Source organism: Zea mays, chromosome 2 (assembly GCF_902167145.1).
Source record: "Zea mays cultivar B73 chromosome 2, Zm-B73-REFERENCE-NAM-5.0, whole genome shotgun sequence".
Taxonomy (NCBI): Eukaryota; Viridiplantae; Streptophyta; class Magnoliopsida; order Poales; family Poaceae; genus Zea; species Zea mays.
This window is the reverse complement of record NC_050097.1, coordinates 80,185,981-80,198,172: the sequence shown is the minus strand read 5'-3', so window position 1 is coordinate 80,198,172 and position 12,192 is coordinate 80,185,981. Positions and strand designations below refer to the sequence as shown.

Sequence of the window (12,192 nt, the reverse complement as noted above, 5' to 3'; positions counted from 1 at the left end):
GTGGCGCTCACAGGCTAACTATCTACGGCGGTCACTACCGAGTCCTTACAGCTTGCGACGACGTGGTAAATCGACTACAACGTGGCACAATCGCGGTGAACGGCGATCTCCACGGCGATGATCGTCCGACCACGTCGCAACGCAAGTGGGTACGATGAAAGGGTGGCCACAGTACCCCGGCTTCATCCCTTGCCCGAGATCTTTTACCCTGAGTCATTATCCGCGCGCCATTGGGCACGAATCACAGCCCCGCCGACGAGGATCGCGACGCCAATTCACCGGCGGTGAGATACACTGAACCTGATCTTGTTCAGTCACTGTACCATCGAAATCATTCATTAGAGCGCCTGACAGAGCAACTTGCAATGCTTTGTTCTCAAATTTTTATGTGGCAACTCCCTCATTCATCTGCAGCAAAGTTGTTGTCCAATGTACCAACTACAACTTTGTTACAAAGGTCTTGCGCAAACATCCACTCAATCCCCCATAATTTGATCACAAAGTTCATTCGATTTCACTGTCGATCAAAATTCAGTCTTCAATAGTGACTGACAGCCCATCTTCAGGCTCATTTTTCTCAAATTTTTGTACAGCACCAATGCTTAGTCACTTAATCAAAGTTGTACTCCTATCATAGCTCTACAAATTTTATGTATTGACCTAGGGCAAAATCCTCATGAATTAAGAAATACAAGGCTCCAAAGTTAGCTTAATCTCACTGAAATTTAGAGTTAGCCACATAGGTGTTCTTAGGAATTTTTGCAATTAAGTCCAAATTACTCCACACTACTTGAAAATCCTCCAATGTAAAAGTTGCTTGTTTTTTATGCTCTACCACTTTGATATTTACATTTCGGTCCAAAAGTGTATAGAATTTGAAATCACCCCTAGGGTACAAATTAGGGTTTTCTAGGGTTTCTTTTAGGGTTTTGAGCACTCTAGGGTTTTTGTGCGACTCAAATCCATCAAACTTGATATCTTATGAATATTTCCAATGACTTTTGAGGTATTACTCATTTTGACTTCCCATTACCCACATGCCCTAATCCCAGGGTTAAGCACCCTACCCTAGGGTTAAGAATACTTCAAGACATTACATCACATTGTTTTGAAGTTTTAACCTAGTAGATGCATTCTAGGTGTAACAAACAAAATGAAATGTTAATGCATATGATGCCATGCTCAAGTTTTAGTGCCAGTAACACCAGGGGTGTTACAGAGGCTGTACACCAACAAGTGGAGAGAAGAAGGGAGAAAATGCTTCGGCTGTCTGAACTCTAGAAGAAGATTGATGATGTTGCCGAAGAGATGTGCCACATCACACAAGACAACGAGCAAGGACGAAGGCCACAACAGAGAGAGATTCGTCAGGAAATCCCAAGTTATGATGATGTATGGTATGATGATTACAATCATGGTAACTTTGCTTTTGATGATGCTTCCCCCTAGCAGCAGAGTTGCAGGCTACTCCATGGCCACCTTCGTACAAACCGCCACAACTTCCCATGTATGATGGGCATTCTGACCCAAAGCAGTTTCTCATGAGTTACGAAGCAACCATATCGTCATATGGTGGCAACACTGCTGTCATCGCGAAATCCTTCGTCATGGCAGTTAGGAGCGTGGCTCAAACATGGTATTCTTCTCTTCGGCCGGGAACAATCACATCGTGGCAGAAGCTGAAGGATATGCTAGTCACTAGCTTCTAGGGCTTTCAGACAAAGCCAATGACTGATCAAGCTCTATTTCAGTGCACATAGGACCACGAGGAGTACTTGCAGGCGTATGTCCGAAGATTCCTACGTCTAAAAGCTCAGACACCAACAATGCCGAATGAGATTGTCATTGAAGCAATGATCAAAGGACATCATCTAGGACCAACAGCGCAGTATTTTGCCAGAAAACCCACACAAACTCTAGAGAAGCTTCTACAGAAGATGGACGAGTACATCAGAGCTAACAATGATTTCCGGCAAAGAAGGGAAGAAGCCTACCAATCATCAAGGATACCACAAAGCTCCTTCGAGCTACCAGCCCCAAGAAGTAGAGGAGGACGAAGCTTCGGAGGAAGATTCAGCTCACAACCATGAAGGTTGTTTTGCTTGTTCTGTGGAGAAGATAAGGGGTATACAACTAGGACATGCCAAGTCACGATACAGAAGCAAAAGGAAAAAGATGAGGCCAAAGCATGGTAGAACCAGCCGAATCAAGTCCTGCACACTGCTTCGTGCTATTCCCCGTACATTCCTGAGTATGTGGGCAATCAACAACATTTTCACAACCCACAGTATCAGTAGCTTCGGCAAGCCACTCCCTAGCTGCATGGGCCCTACCACCACCACCACCAGTCATGGCTCCAACTTCGTCTCACAATGAACAGCTAGAAGGGCACCACCAAATTCAGCAACAACGCGACGCACATGAAGAATTCGAAGCTCGGACAGTCAACAACACTGTACCAGAATCAAGACACATTTACTAAAGCAATAGATGGGCTCAATAAAAAAAATTCATACACACTCAATGTAATTTTCATTTCTCTCGCTTTTATGTTTCTACCTCAAAGACAATTCGAGAAGGTGCAACCTTTGGCCTGTTGTAATAAGTCTTTACACCATCGAGTGTAATAGAAAGAGTGAAAAATCTCCAAAGTTGTTCCTAAGGGGATGCATAGCTTAGCTCCAAAGTCATTCCTACGGGAATGCAGAGCTCAAATACCACCTAAGTAAAAGGTGAAAAAGCTCCAAAGTCGTTCCTAAGGGGATGCAGAGCGTAGCTCCAAAGTCATTCCTACAGGGATGCAGAGCTCAAATACCACCTAAGTAAAAGGTGAAGAGACTCCAAAGTCATTCCCAAGGGAATGCAGAGTCTTATGTTTACAAAGCGTTTGATCATTAACATTTATTGCATCATATCATCGCATCATACTGCATATCATACATCATTCATCATCTTGCATCATCCGAAACAGTGGAAAAAGAAGGGAAATTGCTCCTTCGGCCATGATGACTAACTCATGAGGTCTATCTTCGGCAAAGAATTATGAAAAGGATATTTCTTATACAAGATATACGACAAATATTTTCGAGTCTAATAATGCTGCTTCGGCCGAAAGAGGATTTTTCTTTATGAAGTGTGAAAAGAAGGGAAGGTGTTTTTCGCCTTTGGCTCAAAATGGTACGTACGAAGGTTTCACGCTCCACAAAGAAATATATTACGTCATGAGATATATAGTTAGCAATTGTTTTTTAAGAGAACAACACACAAACATTTTACAAGTGTTTTTATATACAAAGTCTAATTATCCTCCTTCAAGATTTTATCAGCAGCGTCTTTCAGGAGTCTATTCATAGCTTTGTCAACAGGTTCATTTGCCATCCTGATCACATCAAGAGCGCCCTTTAGGGCTGGATCGACCTTAGGATTGTATGGCTCTGGAGGAGGAGAAAGTTCGACTGCACCAAAGTATAAGCTTTTGTTAATTACAAAGCTACAAGTATTTGCGAAGCTAAATCCTGACAAACATACCTATAAGCCTTTCACGTTATGCGGCTTCTTTAGCTTTCCTCGCTTCTTCTAAGGTAGTATGGGATTCTTTTTCATTTTGTTTAATAGCCTCATCTGCTATTTTCTTGGCCACCATTCACCCGTACTTCAGAATAAAATTTTCCACTAAAGGCGATGGCTTCGGCTGAAGGATCCTTGACGTAATTCGATGAAACTGAGAATTCTGGTTGAGTTACAGCCTTCACATGCTCATAGCCAGCTTTTTCAAGCAAAGAAACAGCTCCTCGAGCGTCGATGCAGGTACAAAAATCTTCTCTATCACTAAGGATCTCATCAAACGCTTCGGCTTCGCCTTTAATCCATCTGATAACTCCGCCAGGATCACCATGAATAAAGTTTGGTTTAGTAAAGAATGCGCCAACCTTAGCAAAACTACTCTTCAGCTTATTGCAAAACTGCATAGCAACGTTGTAGCACTCCTCTTTCGCCTCGCAAAGCTCTTCAACATTCTTTTGAACCCTCAACGGTTCGGTATCAGATATCTCATATTTTGATTGTTCGACGTTGAAGTTTTCAGTGATTTCATCAAGCTCCTCCTCAAATTTAGAATTTTTTGTTCCACTTCAGAGAATGCAGCCAATTTTGCTTCGCTAGTCTTTAGCCTTTCGACTAAAGAAAGCAGGATCTTGTCTTTCTCAAGGCCATCATTCCGAAGAGATATAACTTCTGAACTCATATTTCCGAACGCTATCCGGGTGCCTTCGTCTTCAGCATCATTTTGAGCTTTCAAAGCTTTGCTAAGAATAAGACCCTAATAAGCAAAGAACATACAAATAAACAATAATAAGCATTACCACAAATTGATTACCACAAACCTTCTTAACATAAATTAACATACAATATGCAAACCTTCAAGTTGTTGTAAGCAAGGCTATCTGCAAGTTGATCCTTCGGAATTGCAGATAACCCAAGTTCAAGCTTCGGATAGCCCATATTATCCATTATTTCCAGGCAAACATCTATCTCTTTGTTGTCCGGCAGGCAATAAAGGTAATCATCTTCGTCGTTCCCTCCATATACTAAGGATCTTCGTGGATATTTAAGGTCCTTTGCATAGTATTGCACTTCGGCAATTTGCTCTTCCGATAATTGTTTCCCTGAAGCATGGCGAACAATGTATCCAAAATCATCACGAGAAGACGCTTCGGGTATAAGCGATGTTAGCTTCTCCGGAAGACCTTCTTTTACTTGCTCCACTGGCTTAGTTCCCGAAGGTCTGGCTTCAACGCAGGAAGGAGAAGTGCTTGCAGCAGCTGCTTCTTCCAGTTCTTCAATCTTGTTCGCTGGAGTGGTTATTGACTTTGACAACTCCGTTATTGCTGGGGGACTCTGTAGCTTCGGTTGCTGCTCTGTCTTTGAACTCTATGGTTCTATTTTTTCTACCTCAGCGACAGTAACTTCGGCAACCGCAATAGGTCTTATATCCAAAGTCAAGGGAATAGCTTCAACATATTCAACAACTTCCATCTTCTCTGAAGCAGACACGGTAATAGCCCTCTCTAAAGAATGCAGCTTCGGTCGATGACTCAAAACCTTAGTATTTTTTGACATCGGTGCGGCGGAAGAGGCTGTAGATGCGATCTTCCTCTTCGTTCCTTGTTTCCGAGCGGGAAAACAGTAGTCAGGATAGGCGAATCCAATTAAGTCGAAGACTCTGTTCAATCTTCTTTTCCTGCGAGCACCGAAGGCAATATTCATGGCTTCGTCCTCTACCTTCGTATAAGCCCCTAGCAATTCATCACTGGTGATCTCAACATCCTCAAGCCATTCATTGTTTGGCTCACCAAACTGACTTCTATAGCGATAGTTGTACTTCAGATAAACCAGGCCACCTACATTGTATCCAACAGCGGTTTCCTTCGACATCTCTCAATCATTAACAAGGGACCATATCTTGAAAGCAATATGCTCTTGAATCAAATCTTTTGTCCCAATGTAGCTGCATACTGTGTTGAAGGCCATCAAACATGCCTGAGCTTCGTTACCACCCACGATCGAAGGTCTCCTGATGCCGATGCGCGATCGAATGCGGCGCCGGATTACGCCCTTCACATCCTCCCTCTCAATCAAATCATTTTTAACATAAAACCACTGCTTCATCCATGAGCCCGACCATTTTTTCCGAAAGGTTGGAACAGGATACCTCACGTTAGATCGGTACACGAAGTTGTAACATCCGAATTTGTTATGATATTGTTCTTTCCCAACTACCTTCGTCTGGTAGGACAATTCGTGTATGTTATAGAAACAGTTGGCGTCTGGCTCTAGCCCTTGGCTCCTCATCGTCCAAGTAAAAACTCCAACTTTAATTAAAGCCTTGGGAGTAAGTTGATGAAGGTATTTTTAGCACTTCAATCAGCATTTTATGTAAAGGGAACCGAAGGCCAGCCTTCATAAAACTCTTGTAAACAACCACTTCATTAGCCTCAGGAAGAGGAACATTGATATATCCTCCATCCCTCACTATGGACATATCATAAAAATATTTTCCCTTCATTGCTTCAATCTGCCCTTTATTAATAGTGGATTTTCCAAAAACAACATGACTCGGCCTCCAGGGCCGATCTTCGGCATCATCGTTGTCACTCTCAATATCAAAACTTTCACTATCACTTGAGCCTCCACACAACCCAGCTAGCATCTCATTAGTAATTTTCTCAACATTGGTCCTTTCAATGGCTTCGTAGAAACCAGCAAGGGTCCATGCTTTTCTTCTCTTCGGCCATTTCAGCGTTGATTACAGCAAGAAGTCGAAACTTAAAAATAATTGCGGTCGCAGAGTTAGAAAGCTAAAATAGCAAACCTGACACAAAGCTTGATAGCACGAAAAATATTTTCAACCCGAACCCTCGCATATATACGCAAAGCACCGCTGAGCGGTGGGGCCCACAATGCAGAATGACTCGCTACTCTAGCGAAGGGAATGTGTTTTTTCGGACCTTTGGCTAAAGGCCTTCGTTCATTTTGCAGTCTGAATTTGTTACAAAGAAACAAATTAATACTGTGAGGGGCTACTGTTGGGGGCCTTACTCTTCTGAAGGTCCTCAAAAACACAACTAACTATTTGCTTTCAGTATATTACTAAATATTACAGGAGCTTCGTCACCAGACGAGCTTCGGCATAGCACAAGACAAGTACAACGAAGCACGCTTCATCAAGCAGAATTCATCACGACGAAGCAATGAGACATTGCAAGGAGAAAATGTTGCTCAAGTTACTAAATACAAATGGCGATATTGTCCTTATGACATTTTGTAAACTCTGTATGTAACTATTGAGGGCATGAGTGTAATAGCGCATGAACCTTTTTGGTTGACTATAAATAGATGAACAGTACTGGAGTACTGTTCACGCTGGATTGTAATTACTCTCGCGTCATCACCTCTAAACAAATCGAAGGTATCAATGTAATATGAATTCTGATAATGTTTATATGTTTATCATGGAATAAATACATGAATGGATAACACATCTCATGTGTGTAAACTCTTATAATTTATGAATGATAGAGTGTCCTTCATGACCTTCGTCCGAATGTCATTATATCCGAAAGGAGATAATGCTTCGAAAGACGAAGATCCTTAAGGTTTAATAATTGTGTTGTCTTGTTCTTGATTCACAATATTTAAGAATAAGTGACCAACAACTGTCAACCGGGTTGTAAATTTATAAAAATACCGGGTAAATGGATCCACTCATGAATTGGGCTCGATTAGTGTGGATGCCTTCGGTTGGGTGCGTCCGATGGTGGTCGATTGAGCGATCAGGCGTCCAGGTGCGTCCGTGTGAACCTTCATCTAAGGTGATATATAACAATTGTCACCTCATGTGACCCATTCTAAAATGACTTAACAAATTTACGTTGTCTTTGTAAGTTATTTTTAAGTCATTTCACGGTAGGTCATCACCTTGAGTGATTTATCTACGCAGTCTTTCCTTCTCCCGGCGACCACACCATCTTTTTCCTCACTAGCGCCGCTGATGCTCTGTTATCGGAACCGTAGCGTTACCACGGATTTAACTTTTGAGTCCGTGACAGAAGTGAAACGAAACCAAATACAATTTGGGTACCGCTATTGCCGTATCACGTCTTGTCAGAGCCTCCTCGTCGTGGGCGTAAAAGCCGCCGCCTCCAACCCTTGTAAAAGTTTCTTGGATAGTCCGTAGCCGCTTGCCCTGTTCGCATCTTCGCGCGTGGCGCACACCGCTCCAGCTCTCCTTCGACGGGCACGGCCGAGCCGCCTTCGTCTTGGCCGCAGCGGTGCGCGCTCTCCATGGCGTCCTAATTAGCCTAGCCGCAACGCCGCGCCCGTGCCTGCGGTATGGTTCTTGCACTCCTTTCTTCCTTTCTCTTGTCGGGCTGGCGGAGATTGACCTTACTCATTTGGCGCTTTTTGGATTATAATTAAATATCTAATGCGACTTTCTTCATATTGTAAGCACATCTATGAATTATGAACCCCTGCTTTCTGTAAACAAATGAAACAGTGGAAGATTGACGCATTGGAATGATTTTTACTAGTCTCCAGTGCGATGTACTTACTTTTGCAGCCACGACCAAATCCCTGCTTAGTTTCGATTTATGCGTTTTTTTAGTGTCATTGGATCTTGCGGCATTCCGTGATGTGCTCTGCTAAGCTTACTCATCAAGGATTCAAGGGCCGACATTATGGAGCAACTCGAGATTGCTCAAAGTATCTTTCTGAAAAGATATGATTCCTAGCACGTGAGGCGTCAGACTCTGAATTTGTCGCTGCGTGCATGGTTCTGATTGATTTCGTTATCTTGGACATGGAGCATATATTGGTTTAGTCGTTTAGATGTGCATGCCCATGTCCTTCTATCTTTTTGACTTTAGACTTGTACCGCACATCTCTTTTCTCACTAAATTGATCTACTGCATTGAAAATGATATTTTTGTCTTAATTGAGCGTGGATTCGTCGGACTGGTTCTTCTATGAGATAACTGAACTTGCCTGCCAAGCTAGCTTCTTCTTTCCTGCACATTTCCTCAGTGCGCTTGACTTCAATTCAAATCTGGACGATGTTAACCTCCCTTAAATTCAATTTGCGGCCTAAGTTTTGAGCACACTTCTTAATCTTTATTGTCACAGTAATTCTTAGCAGATGAGAGCCCAGATTTGTTCTATTGTGTATATGCTAACTCGACAGAATCTTATCCTTTGTTCTATTGTGTATATGCTAACTGGACAGAATCTTATCCTTTGTTGTATGCATTAGTTGTCCTTGTAAATTAAGCTATATATTACTCAGAGACATTTTTTAATCTATTTTCTTCCAATAAGTCTATCAGATGAGGTAAAGCATTTGTTGTCTTGCTTGTTTGCCAGTGTCAAACTTGGCTGCCAAGTTACTGCTTTTGTTTTCTTCTGATTTCCTCGAGACTTTTAGCCTTCCCAAAAAAATCGACCTAGGAGGGGTAAGACAACCTCCCAAAGATTGTATGAAGAGAAGACCCCTGCCCCACCTATACAGAGCGGCACTATTACCCATGTGATAATGACCACGACCGAAGCATGCTATAGACTTAGTCTGAAATTCGCTTCCCATGGGGAGTCGAACTCAGGACCTAATGAGTGCTATTCAGACCACCTAACTAGAGGTCCTTTGGCACTTTCCAACTTTCCAGCCTTTATAAGGTTGACCAGACTGATACATTGTTGCACATTCCTTGCTCAGTTCATCCTTTATAAGATTGATCTCATCGATTAACACATTGTTTCACACTCCTTGTTCAGAAGTAGGGTGTAAAGTTTTGTATATGATGCCAGGCATGGATGAACCCCTTCTTGGCAATGGTCTTAAGACCAGCGGGAAAAGAGAGAGCCTGGTAGTGGCCGAGGTCAGAAAACAGATGTACCTTGCTGGGCCACTCATCGCTGCATGGATCCTACAGAACATTGTCCAGATGATATCTATCATGTTTGTCGGTCACCTTGGTGAGCTTGCCCTCTCCAGTGCCTCCATCGCCACCTCCTTTGCAGGCGTTACTGGCTTCAGCTTATTGGTATGTTAATTCGAACTCAAGACATTTCTCATATGCTAGACCTGAACGATTAGTGCTAGTTTGGAGCAAGGGAATTGGAGGGGATTGAGGAGGCTAAAAATCCAGGGATTTTAGCCTCCTCAATCCAGGGATTTTAGCCTCCTCAATCCCCTCCAATTCCCTTGCTCCCAAACTGGCCCTTGTATGGAGTTCAATAGCAGAGTCAACTGTTTGTTTCATCATTTCAGTCTGGCATGGCGAGCAGCTTGGACACACTGTGTGGGCAATCGTTCGGGGCAAAGCAGTACTATCTTCTTGGCATCTACAAGCAGAGGGCAATCCTTGTGCTCACTCTAGTCAGCCTTGTGGTTGCGATTATCTGGTCATACACTGGACAGATCCTTCTACTCTTTGGTCAGGATCCAGAGATTGCAGCTGGGGCAGGGAGCTATATCCGGTGGATGATTCCTGCGCTATTTGTGTATGGTCCACTACAGTGCCATGTCCGGTTTCTGCAAACGCAGAACATAGTCCTCCCAGTGATGCTGAGCTCAGGTGCCACAGCACTGAACCATCTGCTGGTGTGCTGGCTGCTGGTGTACAAGATTGGTATGGGCAACAAGGGTGCTGCCTTGGCCAATGCCATCTCATACTTTACCAATGTATCAATCCTGGCAATTTACGTCAGGCTTGCACCAGCCTGTAGAAACACCTGGAGAGGGTTCTCAAAGGAGGCTTTTCATGACATAACCAGCTTCTTGAGGCTTGGTATTCCATCTGCGCTGATGGTTTGGTGAGTTTTCAAATCCCCTAGTAACAGATGAATTTTCCGATTTGTGTCATCTCTAATTTAACTGGATCCTACATGCACACAGCTTGGAGTGGTGGTCATTTGAGCTCCTGGTACTTCTTTCTGGACTTCTCCCCAATCCAAAGCTTGAGACATCGGTTTTGTCCATTTCGTGAGTTAACTTTGCATGTGACACTTCCAATTTGATTTTCCCTTCCTTGGTTGTAACTCTTTAGTTTCCTGCAGCTTAAACACAGGCTCTTTAGCGTTTATGATCCCTTTTGGGCTTAGCGCAGCCATAAGGTCAGACTGAGCAGATCAGGCTCACAAACTTTAACATGTCATGCTGATCAACAGATTATTGTGGCACTGATATGTTTCTTTTGCTCCTATAGCACCCGTGTTTCAAATGAACTTGGTGCTGGGCGACCCCATGCTGCCCATCTGGCTACCCGTGTGGTCATGGTGCTGGCCATCGTGGTTGGCGTATTAATCGGACTAGCTATGATTTTGGTGCGCAATATCTGGGGGTATGCATACAGTAATGAGAAGGAGGTGGTCAAATACATCTCCAAAATGATGCCGATCCTAGCCGTGTCATTCTTGTTCGATTGCGTGCAGTGTGTTCTTTCAGGTAAATGTATCAATGATACTTCAAGTATACCAAATTTTGCAAAGACAGTGAACCCATTTCCTAATCTTTTGGGTTGATATATTTTTATCTCTTTGTATATTATGAACTGTATTTATTCCTTTGGAACAATATCACCTACATCATGGCTCACACAATAGCGGATTCTTGATATTGTCCCAGGTGTTGCTAGGGGCTGTGGATGGCAAAAGATTGGGGCTTGTGTTAATCTTGGTGCATACTACCTTATAGGAATTCCAGCTGCCTTCTGTTTCGCCTTTATGTACCATCTAGGTGGAATGGTAATTTACTACCTGAACCACCCTTAGGTCCTGTTCGGTTGCATGGGGATCGGAGAAGATTGAGGGGATTAAATTTGCATCTATTCAATTTTGACAAGCAAGAGATTTAATCGCTCAAATCCCCTTCAATTCACTCATAACCGAATAATCCCTTAAAAAGTTCTAGTTGAACATTTATTACTCTATCAGCTAGAAAAAAGAACTCTCTAAACTTTGGGTTTAAATGTCTAGGGACTTTGGTTGGGAATAATCTGCGCACTCGTCATACAGATGCTATTGCTTCTCACAATTACCTTGTGCAGCAACTGGGAGAAAGAAGTAAGCTAATCAACCTATTGCGTGCGAATGTTTCGTTGCCTTTTTCCATTTTGTTAATATGGCGTTTTTTTGTCCTTCTGTAGGCTTTGAAGGCAAAGGACAGAGTATTTAGTACATCCGTACCAGCTGACATGATGACATGATATTTCTGAAGATATTTTTTTGAAGGAAATGCCCATGAAACTTTGCCAAGGAACATACTAAGAATTGGTTGTTCAGATTCAAGGCCTTTCTCCATGCCATCAGAATGATGCTTGGGTCTAGTAATAGCTCCTGAGCAGTCTGTTTTTTACTTTTGGTCAATACTCAATACATGGAAGATGTTTGGTTTGAAGAACCACGCCATCCTAGATGAGGTGGTATATTATAAGTTGATATAACGGCTCCATACTAGTTATTGAGGAATGAGACGATGATTATCTCATGTAATAATAATGCTTTTCCCCCTCTAGTTATTGATGTAAGACAATTGAGGCAAATGAACAAAATGTCACATTTGATTAAATAAGTTGCATTGTCTATTTGTGCAGTTGTTTGGGAAATAATTAAATTGTAATTTTATAGTTTTTAAGGAGC

General features: G+C 42.6%; 1 protein-coding gene across 2 annotated transcripts; it reads left to right on the top strand.

Moving 5' to 3' along the window:
- Positions 1–7,638: 7,638 nt before the first annotated feature.
- On the top strand, positions 7,639–12,192 carry LOC100191687 (uncharacterized). 2 transcript variants are annotated; one of them, NM_001137116.2, is made up of 9 exons: positions 7,639–7,888; positions 9,328–9,596; positions 9,824–10,368; positions 10,451–10,537; positions 10,612–10,668; positions 10,761–10,999; positions 11,180–11,298; positions 11,530–11,616; positions 11,700–12,192. In NM_001137116.2, the coding sequence occupies exons 2-9, from the start codon at positions 9,351–9,353 to the stop codon at positions 11,757–11,759; spliced, it is 1,440 nt and encodes a 479-aa protein (NP_001130588.1). In that variant the 5' UTR covers positions 7,639–7,888; positions 9,328–9,350; the 3' UTR covers positions 11,760–12,192. The 2 variants fall into 2 exon arrangements, with proteins under 2 accessions (NP_001130588.1, NP_001393519.1); NM_001406590.1 differs by having other exon boundaries at positions 7,657–7,888; positions 9,361–9,596.